The sequence below is a fragment of the Onychomys torridus genome, chromosome 11, assembly GCF_903995425.1.
Source record: "Onychomys torridus chromosome 11, mOncTor1.1, whole genome shotgun sequence".
NCBI classification, from domain to species: domain Eukaryota; kingdom Metazoa; phylum Chordata; class Mammalia; order Rodentia; family Cricetidae; genus Onychomys; species Onychomys torridus.
The window spans coordinates 20,568,735-20,589,862 of NC_050453.1; the positions used below are offsets into that span (position 1 = coordinate 20,568,735).

General features: G+C 37.6%; 1 protein-coding gene across 1 annotated transcript in view; it reads right to left on the minus strand.

The window, feature by feature from the left end:
- Fmn2 (formin 2) overlaps positions 1-21,128 on the minus strand; it is a 351,969-nt gene that overhangs the window by 28,572 nt on the left and 302,269 nt on the right. The window contains exon 16 of the mRNA XM_036202265.1: positions 415-564. Within this exon, the coding sequence (XP_036058158.1) occupies positions 415-564 (150 nt within the window). The remainder of the gene's footprint in view (positions 1-414; positions 565-21,128) is intronic.

Below are 21,128 nucleotides of genomic sequence, written 5' to 3' on the forward strand. Positions count from 1 at the left end.
AAAATTTTGAGATGAATTGATAGAACTGACAATATACCATGAATTGAGCAAAAACTATTCCTCTGACCTTTGCCTCATTTGCTAGCAGTCTTTAGAGGGGAGAAGGTTTGTCCCTATAGGGTTATTCAGTCCTTCATATGACTTTCCTTTCTGTGGTTTCTTCACAATAGAACTTATTTAACAGACAATGGCACTGCCCTACCCTCAGCTATTCTCTGTAGCATCACATTCTAGTCCACACTCCTCTCCGTCAAACTCCACCTCCTGCCAAGTTTCAGCACCTCTTCAACTTGCTATCCCAGGGTAAGGGCCATCAAAGTTTTCATTCATGCTATAAAAATTGGCAACCCCCAGTGGAGTCACACTTAATAAAATACCAGTTTTAAATGCCATTGTGAACACAAAGACACCTACCTCTCTTGCAGAATCAGTTTGTTCTCCTTCTTCCAAGAGTCTTTAAAGTCAGTGCTGAATTCATGCCAGACACTGAAGAAAACATTTGGGGACACCTCCTTCTCTCCAATTTTTGGTTTCATGAAGTAGTAGGCTGTGGTCTCCAAAAAGCTGTCAAAGCATACACACACATGAACATAAAAGCTATGATTACTTTCCAATATGTGATAGTCCTTCTCCATCCAAATGCTGATTTCATTCATGCACAATTGTTATTACCAGAATGATTCTAACTCTCCATGCACCAGCAGTAACTTCTAATATGGGATCTTTCTAATATGAGATATTTCCAAATTGGTATATATAACTCTTCAGGTGCCAACATTAGTTCTTTGTGGTTACATAATAAGAGTTTTAGTTGAAGATAAGGGTAGTGAACAAAAATTGTCTCAATACTTTAAACTAACACTGGGCAGATTCCATTCCCAATGACTCACAATGCATCTGACGTATTTCAGAGACGAACGGTGGCCAACATGGGGATGTATTGAGAAGTAGTGACCCTGAGCTTGCTTCTTAAGCTCTAAACAAATAACATACCATTTGCTCCTCACTAACTTATTATCTATTCTATGTCTATATAATTCCACGTGTATGTTATTCACATCCTTGGGTTGGTAGTTGCAGGGGCGGGAGGAGAAGACCTAGGAGACACAAAGTGTGCTATCTAGACAACAAGGGGGCAGCTAGCACACAGTGGACAGAGTGATGGTGCATGGATCAGGCATAGTTTTCATCTGGTGTGACTCGGGAGGCTTACTGCATCATGGCTACATAAAGGCTCAAGTTTCAAATGGGTCATTTGACAAAGAACACACAACTAGTCACTAACAGGTTTAAAACCTGACAAAAGCCTCTCCAGGCCATGAAAACAGTTTCCTAAACAGGAGCCTGGCCAATAGTTTACTATGTCATTCACGCTGGGGAAAGCTGAGCCCTCAGGTCACAGAATGTCACAGAGGATCAGTAGGGCAACACAAGGAGTGGTGTGCAAATAAACCTTATCTGTGTTTCCACTGTGGTCGATGGCCAGTACTATTTCTGCATATAGACATCAAGCTTGATTTACACTGAAATCAAACTTGTAAGGCAACGTGATTTTCCCAAATAATTTAAAAAATATGAACAAATAAATATAGGTATATATATGAATATACATGAATATATATTCAAATATCATGTACGCAGATTTTAAATTTTTGCTGTAAAACAATGTGAACCTTTGAAAGACGAGTTCTTTATGATGAGGTTGCTCAGAAGGTTCTCCAATTATGACTGAATACCAACACAAAAATAAAATTCAGATCTTCAGAGTGGCGGTACGGTATTGTAGTCAATAAAGCTTACCTTAGTCTATATTATTGTTACTTGAAAACTTTTCCTAATACCCAGCCATCGCAACTTGAAATAGAGTCAGCATTGCCAGGTTTTGGCAGTCTCCCCAGAGACTGAACATTGTTGGTTTAACAGTTGGTAGCTCTCCTGCCAGAAATGCTAGCTGTTTTGATGAGTCCCAGTCCTGTAAGAGACTCTGTCTCAAAAAATAGGGTAGAGACCAACTGAAGAAAAAAAAAAAATTCTACATTGATCTCTGGCCCCTACATGTTGTATGCTTACAGACACAGGGAAACATAGACCTACACATACACAGACATGATACATAGAAACACAGACACACATACACAGGCATGACACACAGAAACTTAAGCACACATACACAGACAGACAGAAAGACAGTCGCAAGCACACACACACACACACACACACACACACACACACACACACACACCAGCAGTTGGTGGCTTGATGGCTCAGTAAGAAAATAACTCTATGATAGAGAACCTTCCTAGCATGCTCAAAGCCCTAGGTTTCATCACCAGCACCACAAATAACAAAACACAAACAAAAGTTCATAGCCACCTGTGACTACAGGTTAACCAGTGTGTGGTGAAGCTGTTCTGCCTTCAAACTTACAACACGGTTGTTCCCAAGAAACAAAATGCTTAGGAATACCAGAGTTTGTCTTCCAGGAAGAGAAGGCAACACTGTTTTGATTGTATGTTTGTCTCTGGGGAACTAAACTCCTTCATAGCCTAGTTGGGAGATGACACGGTGTAGTCTGCAAATTCTATGAAGTGATGACATGAAGTGCATATGTATGTGAGAGTTGCCATGCTCCCTGCCACAGTGATAGCATGGGGATGTGTCTACAGAATGGATTGCTACTGGTAGTGTTGCAGCAAGTAGATGTCAGAGAGCATAAATGATGTAAGACAGATCTAGTTCTTCTGAAAGCTAATGAAGTATATACAGCTTTCAGGGAGAGCTGCTCACTTGTCTAAGTTCCTGGAGAGTATTTGTGATATATTAGGCCTGTGGCTCAAATTTTTGACTGCTCATTTCTTCTTTTGTTATAGAGGAGCCTAGTCTCTGAAGCTGTAATAACTCATTTACCCATTCAGTGATCTTGCAATATTTTGAAAGTTTTATCATAAAACAACATGGTATAAAGGACACATGATTTAGAGTGAGAAGATGTGGAAAGATGGATTCCAATTCTAACTCACTACATGGGAAAACCATTTAATGACATTATTCTTAACTTTTTCATCAGCAACAGAGAGTTTTTTTGACAATTTTGTCATGTCGTGAGGGAAAATGAATCTTCAACTTGCCTGTGAATACTTTCACACAAATTCATTTTATATTTTATATTATATATGATATATTTTATATTACATATTAAATATGTAGTTTATAAAATTCTCTAAATTAAAACTAATTCTATTAGGATTTATTTATTTTATTTTAAAATTTTTATTTGAGTGTGTATACATTGGTGTGTTGTATATATGTTGGTGTGTGAGGTTATATTTGCCTGACAGGTTACGCCCATTGGTGAAGACCAGAATTCAGTGATTTTTTTTTTTTTTTAGTATCTTATGCTATAACTCTTCTTTCTATATTATGAGACAGTCTCACTGAACTTGACTTACCATCTAGCAAGCCATGGAGGTATGTCTATCTTCATACCCCCAAATCCTCACAATCTCCTGGGTACCAGATGGATGCTGCCATATCTTTTTTTTACATGGATGCAGGGGATCTGAAATTCTGATATTTTCTGCTATTACATATGGAACATAATTGTTTAATTATGAAGAACAAAGACATTTAATATTTTATCATTTGTTACTCCTCATCATGGAAGTACCAAATCAGTGTACCTCTGAATTGTAATGTGTGATAATGTTTGATTTTTAAAAGGTGATTTGGGTTTCTGACCTGGGTGTAATAAAAGAGTCATTAATTGACAGAATTTATGCAAATACACACACACACACACACACACACACACACATACACCATAGGCAAACAAAATCAGAAATCATAATATACAAGTGAAAAACAAGGTAAGAAATGCCTAAAGAAAGCATCATGAGACAAAAGATCTCCAAAAATACCGTTGAGTTCATTTTGTGGTGGGCACATACTGCTGAGCATGTGGCCTCCCTTAAGTATTATCTGTACACCTAGTGAGACCCCATTGGGGAAAACTGATTTTTCATTTGCAAGCATTTGTCAATTGGAAATAGCTTTCTGGGTTAGGGATGTAGGCTCATGTTTACTCCCCCTCTCAGGGCTGGAATGCCATCTGGCTTGGACCTGTGCAGGTACTGTGCATGCTGCTCTGGTCTCTGTGGGTTCATGTGCGTGTTGATGCTGCTGTATGTGGAAGGCACTGTTTCCTTGGTGTTCTTCAACCCCTCTGGCTTTAATAACTTTTCTGCCTCCACTTATGCATAGTTCTCTGAGTACTAAGAGGAGGGACTTGAGATAGACATCCCACATAGGACTGTGTGTTCCAAGGTCTCTCACTCTTTGCACACTGTCCAGTTGTGAGTCTCTGTATTAGTTCTCATCTCCTGTAAGAGAAAACTTCTCTGATGCTGGTTGAGTGAGAAACTGGTCATATTTGTGATAGATGTGAGAAGGCACAGGCTAATGTGAGTCGTGTTATCCTGGGCTTGTGGTACTGAGTGCAATAAGAAAGCAGCCTGAGCAACCATAAGGAAGGAATAAGCCAGTAAGAAGCCGCCCTTCATGGCCTCTGCATCAGCTCTTGCCTCCAGATTCCTGCCTTCACTGCCTTGGATATTGAACGGTAAGAATAGGTAAGCAAAATAAATTCTTTCCTCCTCAAATTGCTTTTGGTCATGGTGTCTCATCACAATAGTAACCCTAATTAAGAGAGGGAGTGAACTTCAAGACAAACAGTACATAGCATGTCTGTCATTATGATAAAAACCTCAAGTCATCAGGGAGATGTAACCAACCTAAATGTGTATGTTTCCAGCAAAGAAGCTTCAAAATAAGTGAAACAGCAACAACAAAGAGAAAAATGCATAATCCTCACAAACACTCCCAAACTAAAACCCAGCAGAACTAAAAGAAAAGACAACCAAAAAATGTGCTAGATACTTAAACATTTTTTTTTGTCAAGAATTGAAAGAATTACACAGAAATATTGATCAAGGACTAGCATGTGTGAGTATAATCATCAATAAGTAGACCTAACCGGCAACTGAACACTGCGGTCTATGGTGGGTGATATTTACAAGAGCACACAAAACAGTCACCAATATGGACCATGCTGAGCCTAAGTGAAACTCAAGGGACTGAAATCATCAAGAGCAGTATTCAACTACAATGTTCATGAATTATGAAAAACTGAAAGGAATATATAAGAAACCTATTATTTGATAATTATCAAAGCTATTGTGAATAGCATGTGTCAAAACAGAAAATTAAAGGCAACTGGGGATTATTTAAAGGTAAATAAAAATGATATTGAGATGTGTAAGATGCAGTATCACAGTAGAGAAAAATCCCCTGCTTTAAAATGCCTAGATTACAGAAGAAAGGTAGAAATGGAGCCTTCTAACACAAAAAGCTATAGAAGAACAAATTAAACTCAGTGATATATTTAAAAAATACATTGTTTAGAAAGACCACAAAACAAAGAAAAAGTAAACTTTATAGAAAAAGAAAGTCAGAATTTACTTTACTGAAAATTAAAATAAAATTGATGAATCTGTACTAAAACTAATTAAAAAATAGATAAGATATAAATTACTAATACCAGTGATCAAAATCACTATTGTAAATTATATAGAACTAAAATGATAAAATATTTTAAATGATCATAACTATAGACTAGATAATACAGATAAAATCTAAAAATTCTTTAAAATACTAAAACTGACAAATGAAATAGAATTTATAAATAGTCCTATATCTAAGAAATTGAAATTGTTTTCAGTGAATTATTTTTTTAACAAATAGGTAACATTTTATAAACTTATATTCAAAATTATTACCATCTTCTAAATAATTCTGACAAAAATTGCTTCACAGAGAGGTTCCCAGGGTTGAGGATTTAGCTCAGGGGTAGAGCGCTTGCCTAGCAAGGGCAAGGTCCTGGGTTCGATCCTCAGCTCAAAAAAAAAAAAAAAGAAAAAGCTTTGTTTGTTGGGGTTGGGGATTTAGCTCAGTGGTAGAGTGCTTGCCTAGCAAGTGCAAAGCCCTGGGTTTGGTCCTCAGCTCTGGAAAAATAAAAAAGGAGAGGTTCCCAAACATTTGATAAAATAAAATCAATTTTATATTACTACTTTCAAAAAAAAGGGAAGATATTAAAAACCAAAACAGTCATCATAAAAAGTAAGACATATTTATACAGCTATCCCTTATATATGAGGGAAATCATCTTTGATAAGATACTACCCAATAAGATACAGTAATTTCTAAACTGAATAATATGTCACAGCCAATTAGAGCTTATCCCAATAAAACAAAATGCTGTTAACACTCAAAAAGGAACCAATGCAGTTTTCTACATTAGTAGACTAAATAAGAAAACCCACATCATGATTTTAAAAGTAATTTGAAAAGATTCAATATCAATTTTAAAAAACTGATGATGAATTAATTGGACTTCACAAAGATAAAATTTATTCGTGAGAATATACTTGAAGAAATGACCACACAAATGACTGGAGAAAAGATTCTCCATCCATGCATCTTGAAAAAGACTCCTGGAATCTGTAAAGGACTCACTCAAATCATACATAAAGAGCCAAAAAAGTAGAAACTTGAGCAGAGAGCTTTAACAAATGATAAGCCCATGAACATATGTACAATATCACATTTTCTCAAGGAAATGTAAGTTAAGACAACAAAATGGTGCTATTTCAAAACCATAGGGTCCTGCTAAATGAAATCACTGACAAGGATATAAGATGATGATAAAATATATCCCCCTTGTATCAATTTCAAGAAGAATGAAAATGTGCACAGAAAAAAAAAATCACAATAACCCAAAACTAGAAATGTTAGTGTCCATCAATGAGGGAATGGATAAACAAACTTTAATCTATGAATATGATCAAATATTGTTTATAAATATAAATGACACTAGTAGCATGTACACTTGAGTTAATCTCACAAACACATGTAGAAGAAACTGAAGTAAAAATTATATCGTCATATTAAGGCTAAATATATGCAAAGTTAATTTAATTTGGCAGAAATCAGAACATCATTCCTCTGTCTCAGTGTGATACAGTAAATAGGATCTCACTGTTTGTCCAAGACTAGCCTTGAACCCAAGGATCCTCTTACTTCTGCCTCCAGTACTGAGATTACTGGCACGTGTCACCATGGACAACAAACTGTTATAAAACACATCCTGGGGTTGGGGATTTAGCTCAATGGTAGAGTGCTTGCCTAGCAAGCACAAAGCCCTGGGTTCAGTCCTCAGCTCCAGATTAAAAAAAAAAAAAAAAAAAAAAGGAAAAAGAGAAATAAAACACATCCTGGTAATCACTTACTGAAGAGAATGTGTAAGTTCTATTCCATATGATATATAAATTACATCTGATTTAACAAAGAAAGTATACAAAAATAATGAAATAGAAGAAAACACTGAGCTGGGTCTGATGGCTTATGCCTGTTTTCCCACCATTTAGGAGAGCTGAGGTGAGAGAATTGCTATCAGTGTTAGACTAGTCTGGGCTAGCTAGTGAATTCTAGGCCAGTCTGTGTTGAAAAGTGAGACCTTATCTCAACAACAAATGCTGAAAAAGTACATTTTTTTCTATCTTAATAATGGAAAATAGAAAAAAATTTAAATACATACAGGTAGTCTTTTATTCTGCAGTAAATTCCTCCTGGTGGTCAACTAAATATGGAGATAATAGGAAAGACATAACAATAAAAAAAAGAAAAGAAACTGTTGGAAAGAAAGAGCAAGACCATGGAAGGAAAGAAGAAAGACTGAGGCTTATTCCTAAACCAATCTATTAAAAGAAAAAAAGATTCCTGGAAGAAAACCATGGGTCCACAGACCAATAAGAACCTGCCAGGAACATACTCCCATGAAACAAATGAAAACAGTTGCCTGGGACATGCCGAAGAATATTTATAAAGCAACGGATCCATAAAAATGAATTCAAAATAGGAAAGACTCAGTGAAGAGGAAGCAACAGAAGTTAGTAAAGAACATGAAATCAAAACCAACACACAAAGACTAGGCTAGAAGTAATGTAATGGCTCATAAACAGGACATGACATGCTAATATCAATGGGAAAAAAGAAATACAAAGAATATTTTAAAAATCAGAGAAATGAAAGAAAAATGAGAAAAAGTTACAAGTAGAAGAAAAAATCTTTACATGTGAATAATACTACTGAACCTTTAAAAATTGATCCCATAACAAGTAGAGAGTAAATAATAATCACAAGAAGCAAAGAGGAACACAGAGTGGAGGCAGGGTGGCTGGCGAGGACTAATTTAAAGTTAGATATGAGAAATAAGTTCTTTTGTGCTACATGCACTTTAAGGTGATTGTAGTGAGTCTGTACATTTTAAAACAGCTAAACAACAAGAATCTGTACACGCTCAAAGAGTAAGTGTCAGAGGAGACGTATATGCCAATCATTTTCTTATCTAATCATTATACAATGGCTATAAACATAGACAATCATCTGGTTATACCTAGTCAATATGAAGTTTTGTATCAATTAAAAGAAAACTTAAAAAGGTGAAAACTTGAAGAGACAAAAACCAAAGCAATGAAGAGAACGAGTATTAAAAATATGACCCAAGGATCAGCAAGGTGGCTCAGTGTATAGAAGAACTTGCCCATACAAACCTGATGGCCTGAGTTAAACACTTGGAACCCATGTAAAGGTGGAAGGAGAGATCCGACTCTATAAGGTTATGCTCTGACCTGCCCCCCTCCACACACACAACAAATAAACATAAAAACATGACTCAAAACTCAGTGAGATATTCAGTGCAACACACATTTAAGACATCAAACACAGAAAATATGATGCAAACATTTAATACCAACCCAACTATAAAGAGCAAAGGAAAACTATTTTAAGTATCAAAATTTTCAAGGGACATTAGTTCATGACCAATTACTGAGAAATTTGCAGGAAATGACCTTCACAGCAACAAAATGGCTGGCAAGAAAGGTAAGAACTATGGCTTGGACTGCAAGTGCCAGTAGGAGGCACCCATATGCGTTAATTCCAGGTTGTCCACATAATAGTGTAGTTATAATGGAAACTGACTGCAAAATCAGTAGGAGAGACTGGATAATTTTCAAAGACCATTGTAAAACTCAGAGTGGGGACTGCTTGAATGGTTTAGCTCAGTTCTGAGGGAAATACATAAGATGTTCTAGAGTCCTTTATCACAGAATAGCCAAGGAAGGTCTGATAGGTAAGCTCACTTTTTCTTTTGGGATGACCTTCCCTGATGTTTTCTGTGATGAGGCACTCCAGTGACATTGTGTACATGAGTGAAAATATGACCTACAAAGGACTGGCCCATACCAATCATGTTTAAATATGTGAGCTCATCATAAGCTGTGAGTGGATACTAGAGACCCATCCTCTTATTTTGGGTATTGGTGAACTAATATATCTTGTCTTTCTTTATGAAAAACAACACCGAGCAATACTGCGTCCAAGACAGGTTTTTCTTTAAAGAAAAAGTTTTTCACTTAATGACTAAGAGGGAAAAAGCCCAAAGTCCTGTGTTTTATATATTGTAAAGAATTAACACATCTGAACACTGATTTTCAAACACTAGAAATGTCACAAAAACAAATGGCATTCTTCCTTGAAGTCACCACATCACTCATGAATGATCTCACTAAAATGCTCAAGTATGTTCAAACATGCTCAAGCACTTAGAATAACCTGCCAATCTATAGGGAATGCAGAACAAAGTAAACTACATCACTGATATGGAATAGGGAAAACCCACACTAAGCAGAAACTGAAGAATAAATGATCTAGTTCCAAATGAGTAAGTTCTGAAGAGAAAGTTTAGGAAATCTATTTTAGGAACTTTGAGGTATCACAATTAATATTTGCAATGAAACAGTAAAGCATCTTGATGTCAAAATTGAACATATGATGTCATAATAGATCACCATATTGCTATAGTGGGACATTATAATGATATATTCAAGCATTGTGTTGTCATAATGGAGAGTTTTGATGGCAAAATAGGACTAATGTCACCATGATTCTGAATTGAAAGTCAAGATGCAGCACTGTGATGGAAAATTTGAGTATTGTAATGAAACAATATAACAATTTATTGTGATGTCACAGTGGAACATTTCAGTTCATCATGGATACTGTCATATCAAGGGTTCTCATTGTCATGTTAGAATATAGCACTTTGATGGTACAATTCACATTGTGGTGGTATACATGAATTATTATAATTCAGTTTTATGATGTGGCCATGGGACATTTTGATGCCACAATGGTACATTGTGATGTCACAAATGGACACTGTCATGTCACTGAGGATTAATGTGTTGTCATATTGAGTCACTTATACTATGGAGATGCTATAATTCAATACTGTGATGTCACAAAAGGACATTATAGAGTTATAAAGGAGTACTGTAATGTCACAATGGGACACTATGATTATAAAGTAGTACATTACACAGTGGGGTACTGTAATGTTTTAACATAACACTGTGATGTTACAATAGAGCACTGTGATGTCACACTGGAGAATTTTTACATCCCAATGCAGCACTGTAATGTCACCAATGAGAATTGGAATGTCAAAACGGAGTACTGCAATGCCGCAGTATTATTGTATCATCACACTGCAGGATTTGAGGGCACCAGGGAATATAGTGATGACACAATGCATAACTATACAGCAGTGACTTATCACAACTCACCTCTGTGAAGTCACAAGTTTTCAGAAATGTATTAAAATGTATCAATGAAATTATGCCTTTAGGTAATTTTCTTTAAAAATAGGGGGAGGCTGAGTGAGTGGATCAGGATATAGTATAAATGAAGCCAAACTACCTATGGATTGATAACTGTTCAAGTTAGCTGGGAGATATGTAGAGGATGATTACATTGCTATATTTACCTTTGCATATGAAATATTTTTTAAATTCATAACTTCACATATACACACAAATCACAAAACAATAATGACTATCAAGCATGTTTTAAATTTGTATAAGCATCTCTTTAATTTAAAAAAATGAAATTTTAGATCCTTATGCAGGTATATATTGTGTGGTGAACATAATATCTCTCATAGTTGAGCATCTCTGAGAAGACTTTACCCATATTGTGTACTCTCTTTCCCCTAAGTGCCTTTTTCTAATAACCCCTGGATTTAAATGTATATTGACATCTCTTAAGAAACTCCAACTCAAGGATGCAGAATAAGGGGAACACTCCTCCACTGCTGGTGAGAGTGAAAACTTGTACAGCCACGTTGGAAAGCAATATGGTGGTTTCTCAGAAAATGGGAATCAATCTACCTTAAGACCCAGCAATACCACTCTTGGGCATATACTCAAAGGATGCTCAATTATAACACAAGGACACTTGCACTACTATGTTCATAGCAGCACTATTCATAATAGTCAGAAGCTGGAAACAACCTAGATGTCCCTCAACCAAAGAACAGATAATGAAAATGTGGTACATTCACACAATGGAATATTACTCAGCTGTGGAAAAAAAAAATTACACAAATGAAATTTTCAGTCAAATGAATGGAACTAGAAAAAAATCGTCCTGAATGAGGTAACTCAGATCGAGAAAGACATGCACAGTATGTACTCACTCACAAGTAGATATTAGATGCAAAGCAAAGGATAACCAGACTACAATCCACAACCCCAGAGAAGCTAGGTAAAAAGGAAGACCCTAAGAGGGACATGTATGGAGGGCCCCAGGAAAGGGAAATAGCTAAGATCTCCTGGGTAAACTGGGAGGAAGGGTGAGAAGGGAGGCCATGGGGGATGGGAACATGAGGGATCCAAATGGCCCAGTTAGGGGAGGATCAGAGAGGGAAATCAATGAAAGAGATATCTTGACAGAGGGAGCCATTATGGGGTTATGGAAAAACCTGGTGCTAGGGAAATTCCAACAAATCCACAAGGATAACCCAAGATAATATTCCTATCAATACTGGAGAGGGTGCCTGAGCTGGCCTTCCCCTGTAATCAGATTGGTGACTACCCTAACTGTCATCATAGAACCTACATCCAATAACTAATGGAGACAGATACAGTGATCCATGTGATCCATAGCTAAGCACTGGGCTGAGCTCCTGGAGTTCAGTTGAAGAGAGGAAGGAGGGATCATATGAGCAAGGGGATGGGGAGGTCAAGATCATGATGCAGAAAACCACAGGGACAGCTGACCTGAGCTAGTGGGAGCTCAGGGACTCTGGACTGACAGCTGAGAACCTGTATGGGATAGAACTAGGTCCTTTGAATGAGGGCTTCAGTTGTGTGGCTTGATCTGTTTGTAGGGCCCTTGGCAGTGTGACCAGGACATATCCTGCATGCATGAACTGGCTTTTTGGAGCCTATTCCCTATGGTAGGATACCTTGCTCAGCGTTGATGCAGAGGGGAGGGGCTTGGTCCTGGCTCAACTTGGTATGCTAGACTTTGTTGACTCCCCATGGGAGGCTTTATCCACTCTGAGGAGTGGATGGGGGTTTGGATGGGGCAAGGAGGTGTGGTGGGCAGGAGAAGGAGAGGGAGGGGAACTGGGGTTGGTATGTAAAATGAAAATTTTTTAAATAAATAAATAAAAAAAAAGAAACTCTCACTCTGCTTCAAAAAAGAGACAATCCATAGTATGTTCAAGATACTTAAAATTATTTGGTGGCAATTCAACTTTAAACACCTAGAGAGATTCAGCAGCAAGTTTTTCTGGTCCTGGTCTTTCTTTTTTTTAAGACAGTATACGCTATCATTGCTTTGCTCTTATAGCTTGTTATAGTAGAAATTGTTTATATAATCTTAGGTTAGCCTGGGTAAGTTTTATGTGTCTGGAAATATATCTATTATCTAGGTCTCAACTTACTAGAATATATGTTTTAAAAGCATTCCCCGATAATCCTCTGGATTTATTAGTATCTGTTTAGTGTCTCCCCCTTTCAAGTCTAACCTTATTAATGTTTTTCTCTCCTGCTCTTGGTTTGCTTGGATGAGGATTCGTCAATGTTACTTGTCTTTTTGAAGGGTCAATACTTCATTTTGTCAAAGCTTTGTATTGTTTTCTCCAATCATCATTTCATGAATTAACTGCCTTGGCCTTTATTAATTCTTTCTACCCACAGCTTTTTGGGATTTTGTTTCTTGAGTGTGTTGTTGGGTTGTTGACAATTTCTTAGATGAATCTGAGATTCTGTTGTAGGGGCACTCATGGCTAAAACATTCCCTCACAGAGTTGCCTTTACTACACCTCAGAAGTCATGCTTTCATTTCATTTGATTGTAATATTCTTTAAATTTCCTCCCTGATTTCTTCAGTGGCCCACTGCTCAATTCACAACGTGTTGCTTTTAGTAACATAAACAGCATGCTATTGACACAAGAACACATGTAGACCAATGCAAGAGAAAAGAGGACTCAAGCAAACTCACATAGCTATAGTCATCTAATTTTTGAGAAAATGTGAAAACCATACACTGGCAAAGAGACAGTCTCTTCAACATCATGCTGGGGAAAATAGATATTTACATGAAAAAGAATGAAACTAGATCCCTATCTGTCACTCTGAATAAACATCAATTTGAAAGAAAAATCTTTATGTAAGATCTGAAACTATTTGAGGAATATATAAGGAAAACATTTCAAGATATAGGCATAGTTCACAGGCCAAGAGATATCAAGTTGATAATGACCAGGTAGCTTCTATTAGTACTGGAAGGTACTGTAGAAGACTACCAACCTTAACTTATTTGATTGTGTTTAATATACCTTCCACAGGAGGAGTATGATTGGCCCCATAAGTCTGGTCAGGAAACAATGATTGGTGGCTCACAGGCCCCAGGGGTTAAAGTCTATTATCATTTTGCTAAGGAGACATGGTATCAACCACCCTCTAAATTCTATCTCTATAGACATAGACTACTGTAGCTCTCAGACCCCATTAGAGAACTTTTTGTGTGTAGTGGACAGTGGCAAATGCAGAAAATAACAACTGAGCAAAAGAATTAGAGTGTCTATGGGGTACTCAGTCACAAACTGGATGTCTGTATCATATCCCCTTCTCCTAAGTTTCAGAGACAGTCTGGGAAGAAGTATTAGAAATAGTATAAGCACCAGTGACCATGGAGGACTGGAGTGAAGCAGTGTTTATGGCCATGGCAGGACTGCTGTACTAGTGAACACACAGCAGCTGCATTTGCCTGCACAGCATTAAACCAGTCAATATTTCAGCTTGGGAGGGAAAGGGGCTCATGAGGCCTGATCCCTAGCTGAGGAGCTATTGGCTACTGATGGCTTCCATATAGCATCCTTTCCCTTTAAGGGTGTGGCTCCTTGTAGTTAATTGGTATATATCTAGACTACAGAAATATTTTCAAATATTAAACATCAGAAAATCCAATAATCTAGTCAATAAGTGAGCAAATGATGTGAAGAGATGTTTCTCAAAAGATGAAGCAAGCATGGCAAATGGACACATTAAAACAGTTCAACATCATTAACCATCAGGGGAATGTAGATTAAAACTACATTGAGATTCCATCTCACCTACATCAAAATGGCTACTACTAAAACAAAGAAACACAGAAAACAACAACAAAAAAATGAAGAAATGCTGAAGAGGGAGTCAGGCATGAGGACCAGCACACACTGCTGGTGGGAATGTATGCTAATGAGGTCACTATGGAAAGTAACAAGAAAGTTCTTCTAAAATGTAAACATAAAACTGCTATGTGATTCAGCTATGCCATGCCTAGGAATATTCCCCCAAATACAAGTTAGCATGTTACAGAGACACCTGTTAATTCACATTTATTTTAACACTATTCACAATATCCAAGATACGGAATCAGCTTACATATTCATCAAGAGATGAATAAAGAAAATGTGATACATAAGCAGAGAAGAGTTTTATTATTATATAAAGAATGAAATTACTGTCATTTGCAAGAACATTAGTCAAACTGAGAATCATCATATTAGGTGAAATATTCAGAGTTAGAAAGAAAGACATATTATTCTTTCTCCCATAGTTAGAAACTGCGGGACATGTACACATACACACACACAATTAGACATGAATATCAAGGGGGACTTATTGAAAGAGGAAGAACATTCCTGGGAGGGGAAGGAGAAACAAAGAGGGTCATGGATAGTAAATATAGTTAACACATATGGTATATTTGGTAAAAATAAAATTTCACTGAAACCCTTTCACTGTATACATTGATATGTACTAATTGAAAAGTTTGAATTGCTTTTGAATATGAGCTATGCTCCAAAGATAATTAGAATAAACAGCTTTGGCTTCTTTACTTGAAAGGCTCTCAGATCCACAAATTGAGAACTATTTTACAGTTTTCTCATGCATATTCTCTGCATGTGAACGATGTAGATGAAGTAAGCCTCCAAACTTTATTTTCATTACAATCCGGAGGTGCTAATAACTACCCTAAAATAGCGTTTTCTACCACACTTATGATCTCTACAGAGAACAATGTCCTTGGCAAATGAAACACTTTCAGTATGATATTGTCAGTTATGAGTATCACTTATTTCCCATCTATGGCCATGATTCACTCCCAGGAGAGTATTACATATAAAACCTTGAATGGAAGACTAGCAGCTTTGGTGGTCTCTAGTCTGTCACAGTCCTCAGAGGGGATACCACTGCTTTCATTTAACACAGGTTCATGCAAGTCATAACTATATCTCAGGCTTTCTGCATGGCAGGGCAAAGATTAAGAAAAAGATCTATATTCTAAGACTTGCTTGAAAAACACTTCCACTTGCTGAGCAGGGCATGGTTTTCAGGCTGTCAGACCCACATGGTCTGCCTAGACATGGACATCTCTCCCTGTTGTTGCTCCACTATAGAATAAAAGAATTCTCAAGAAGGGGAAAACACTGTGTGTCCATTTACAGAAAATGATAAGCAGCTTCCAATATGTATTCTTTGGTAATCTAAAACAACAAAGGACAGAACTCATGGTGTGTGCTGGGCTGTTCATGAAATGAATCTGGTATGAAATAAAAAGTGCCCTGAAACAATCAACAGTCATTGACCTCAAACTGGCCTCAGAGTCATGAGTGTGTTTGTCTTGACTTTACACTTTGCTAGGTGATATCAGATAACCTTCCTACTCTAGCTGGAACAAGGTCAAAACTTCCTGCCTGCTGGTTCCTTGCACTCAGCCACCTAGCCTCACATTCTGACAGCACTGCTGTTTACCATTTCCCTGGTGGGTGTTCATGAGACTATCTTCTTCAGCTTTCAGATCTTTGTTTAGAGATTACTCAGTAGTGAGATCCTCATGAGAGGTCAATGGGTAACCTCGGACTCCTCTAAAATAGTCCTGGCATAGGTTCTTTCCACAGCACTCAAATGGCATAGACACAATAAGACACATCTAGAGAATTAACTGATTCAGTAATTGCTTAATCAACCATCGCCTGCTGAACAAGAGACCTACATGCTTTTATGAGAAAAAAAAATGCTGATTTTGTAGGAATTTTGTAGTGGAAGAAATCTGTGAGGTAGTGTCTTTTTTTGCTCAAAGTTTAAAACCATGGCCTATGGATTGAATGACTATGATTTTGTTGGTCTAGAAAGGTCCTTCTCCCAAGCTTTGTCACATTTATAGAAAGAGAATGGCAGTATTTCATATTACCAATTCATACCCTGTGAGGATCATGTGAGTTCAAGTGTATAATGGGCTTCATAATGTTGCTACATGCATGGTAAACTCTACCAACATTTTTGGCTGTAACAGCTCTTTTTTTTTTTTTTTTTAAAATTAAAAACAGACTGGACTTGAAGTTATAGAGACCCAACTGTCTCTGTCCCCTGAGTTATGGGATTAAAGGCATGCACTACTACACTCAGCCTGAGAAGGCTCTTCTACCTTGATGTATTCAGAGGGGCATAAGAGTTTGATCTATCTTTCACATTGAGATGTTTAACAAAAGGAATCTTTTCTTTTATTATAGTTATGAGGGTACACATGTCATTTGTATACATTAAAATGACATCAATACATCAGTCAACAAGGGGATGGCTTTTTAGTACTATGTAAATGTTAAATGGAAGATAATCATTCCCCGTTTTCATATTTCTTAGTGCCATAAGTCTTACTCACAGATACATGCATATGGGAGTTGGGGGGGCAACTGATTTCAGGCTAACAGTCACCTCACTCAACAGCTAAGCAATGAAGTCTGCTGAAAGGTGCACATCTGTTTAACTCAACCCTGCTTTCATCACAACATGAAGAAAGCTGTAGTTAACAACAAAACTAACATCTCAATTCAGACATGGGTCTCCAAGCATTCCACAGACAGAAAAAGTCAATTTATTATTTTCCTCAGCTTCTAAAGTTAATGTCAATAAGACTTGAGACCAATGTCCTCCATCCCTGACCCAAATACCAATGAAGCATTTCAGGGTATTTGGGGGCTGTTATGTTAGTACTGGGAGTGTAATGATGTATATGGTGAGGCTGTTTCTCATGCTCACATCTGTGGTCATAATGCCCTGATAATGAGTCAGCAACTGTGTCCTAGTTAAGACTCAGCAAACCTTGGGGTCAGCCTTATATTTTGGGGCCTTTCCTTTTACTATCATTCTCCTTTTAGAGTATATCAAAAAGGCCAGGTTCTATGAACAGAGTTTATACCCATAATGGGAATTGCTCGTACAATTCGATTCAATCCATCCCGGCAGACCCAAGGACACAAGGCATCTAGGTATTAACAAAGGAATGTATTGTTTAAAGGACTGCCGAGGATTGGCTGCATAAATCTTCCAGTGCTTGAACTTTGTTTCTTATTGTGTAATACTGGATTTTGTAATATTATTCTTCAGAACAATCTAAAATCTCAAGAGGAAGGGCTATTTTCAGTTAAAACCTTCCACAGTCAATTTCAATTTCTGGAATCCTAAAAGTACCACTTCCATCTCCACCCTGTCCCCTCAGCCCCCATGAGAAATTACATGAAGTGTCGTATTTCATTACTTCCAAAGAGGAAAAAGAAATCCATTTTCATTACTAAAAATCTTCAAGGGATGGTCCCTGTCTTCTATGCCAACTACTTTGCCTCAGGGAATGGAAAAATTAAAAGAATTTACAATGATAAGAGGAGAAACTGGTATTTCTTTTTCTCTTAAAATGAAAAATTGTAGTATTTGCAGCTTCAGGATCACTGTGATCAAAATACAGCAAACTGCTCCTAGAAAAAAAGATGGGTTCCAGCAAGGAATAGGAATCAGCTCATACTGAAGAGTGGAGAGAAAAACCCAAGTGAGTTTTCACATACTGATTGTCCCAGGCTGACAATGAAGGTGGTTCTGTATTGATTCTCGGGTCCTAAAAACAGACAGCTGGAAGTTGCTGGAACAAGATGGCAACTGTGGCTGATAGTGCCAGGGTCACTTGTGGTACCTGCTTCTTACCTGTTCTCTAAGATGGAGATTTTTGTGGAATGACCTTCTGTCTTTGTGTGTTTGGAATCTTAAGAGTAGAGTAAAACAGAAACCTCTCCCAAAGATCTCATTTTATTAATGCATGACTTACACTGCTCTGATTTTTCTTCTATCCACACTGTACCTTCAGCTCGGAAGGGGACAATGATATCACGCCCCAATCAAAGCCAAATTCTTATACTCTGTGGCCATTATCCTAGTCACTGTTTCTCTAAGGGTGGCACCTATCCCATTGTCTCCTGTTTCTGGTCTAACACATTCTTTCTGTGTTGCTTTCTTGCTCAGATGTTAAACACAGAGATTCTCCAAATTAAAATTGATTTCTCCCAAACACATGAGCCCTCTGGATGACACCACGATTTAGGGATAGATGTGTGCGTGTATGTGTGTGTGTGTGTGTGTGTGTGTGTGTGTGTGTGTGTGTGTGTGATCAATGCTGTCATGTACTCAGGTTTTAATCTGGCTTCACAGACTTGCTTTCCATCTATTCTTTTAGGGATCTCCAGTGACATCCTGTGTCTTCCCCAGCTCTCACCTCATCTTGAAGTTTTAGACTTGTCACTGTTCACATTTGAATTTGAAAATAAATTATCACTAGTTCAATTTATCTCATTTATTCTTTAAGATTCAACCTATGGTAATAGAATTAGATCCATTATTTCTATGTTCTCGGTTACTGAGAGAGATCTGGCTTAGCCTTTTTTGTATATCACTTTCAATTAATATTATGCTAATAGAAAATCTAGGAAGTCAGTAAAGATGGTTCTTATACAATTTTCACCCAGTGTCCCCTAATATTAGCATCTCACATAACTATTATATTTGTCAATAGGAGGGAAAAAAAAACCTTCAGGAAGCATTTCAAACCTCTGAGTCAGGTGATGAGCATAGAGAAATTGGTAAGGGTGCTTACCCTCTCTGGCACTGGAAGGCTATCTCTTAATAGGCTGACATCTACATAAAATTTAAGATGATTTATAAAAACAATCTGTGCTGTCTCATAATTTTGAGGGAATGTGGAACTGAGGGAAGGAAATGAAACAAAGTATGTTCTCTAACCACAATAGAATCATTTAGGGGGCAGCTGGAAGACACCCAAGCACTTGCTCAGGTCCCATAGCCTGGGATGGCCCAATAGTGGGCACCACTGGGACAAACAAATATGTGATGTGAGATGGGGAAGATAAAGTATGTGGTAGAGAGATGGAAGAGAAAGAGAAGCAGAGTGTTCGAGCATTGTACAGAGACAAAATACAGGAGATGTGATTGAGGTAAGGAAAAGGCCAGTATGAGAAGCCTGTGATGCCACCTGAAGACATGGTGCCATCCAGGCCTGGGCTACTGCCATGTCTGGCTGGGTCTGTTACCCTACCGCAGCCTGAGTCTGTGCCAATGTTCATGGCCCAAGTTGCCACCAAGGGCCAATTGGATATCCATGGTCTGGATTGCCACCTAAAGCCAAGTCAATATGGGGTGTTAGTGGTAGTGGTGTTGCTACCAGGCATGGAAGAGCTGGCCCCAACCCTCACTGGAGGGGGAGGCTTGGGTCTTACACTAGCTCACCAACTCAGCTACCACCCAGGCCCAGATCCAGGGCTTTGAGTTGGCCCACCCCAACATCTACCCCATCTATGACCTGCTGAAGCATGTGAAGAGTCTGGTCCTGTGGAACCATAGATGCAGGACCTCCACATGACTTGGGGCAACAGTAGGATATCTGAGAGGAGTCTTGGTGAGGGTTTGATATTGATATCATAACAGAATCTAGAGGCCTTGAACCAGACCAGTGACTCACTGCAGTGAACATTTGCAAGTAACGCTGTTAGTGCAAAAGGGTACCCAGTGTGACAGACTGGAGCTTCCAAGGCCATTGCTATGAATGAGCATGTGATGGAGAGGCAGGAAAAATGGAGAAGCAGAATGGTACAAGTACAGCTGAACTTTTGTTTGTTTTCTTCATTAAAATTCTAGTTTTTTAAAAATTTCTTTTGGAGGAGAGGTGGGCAGATATGGAGGGACTAGAAAATGAGTGGGATTGGGGTACATGCTGTGACATTCTCAAAGAATCAATAAAATTATGTTAAAAAAGAATCATGTTAAAATTAAAAAAAAATAAAGACAATAGAAGCACAACTGAAATAATTTCTAAACAATGCCCAGGTCAGAGAGATTGTCTCAAGGGAAAATAGAAGAGATTCTGGACCAAAAGACATACAACAGTTTAAGCAATGTGCCTAGGAGAAACTTGAGTAAAACTTCAAAGCATCAAATGTTTATATTAGAAAACAAAAGATCCCCAAAATAAATAACATTCTATCTTAGAGAAAACTTTCTACTGGAAAAGGTACAATGCCAGCTTAAAACTTATAGAAGAAATAGTAATAACTTTATTTTATTATTTATTATTAGAGAACAAATGAAACTAAAAATGGGAAAACAAATTTAAAAGATAGAATTATAAAGCCAGCTCTTCAAAAGGATAAATTCAACTTGTAAAATTCTTAGCAGAAAAGATGCCAGATGCTCACACAGATATGTGTAAGGAAGGCTGTCACAGACACCTAATAAAGCCATATTATGATCTATGCCTTGTTCAAACATTTGACAACTCA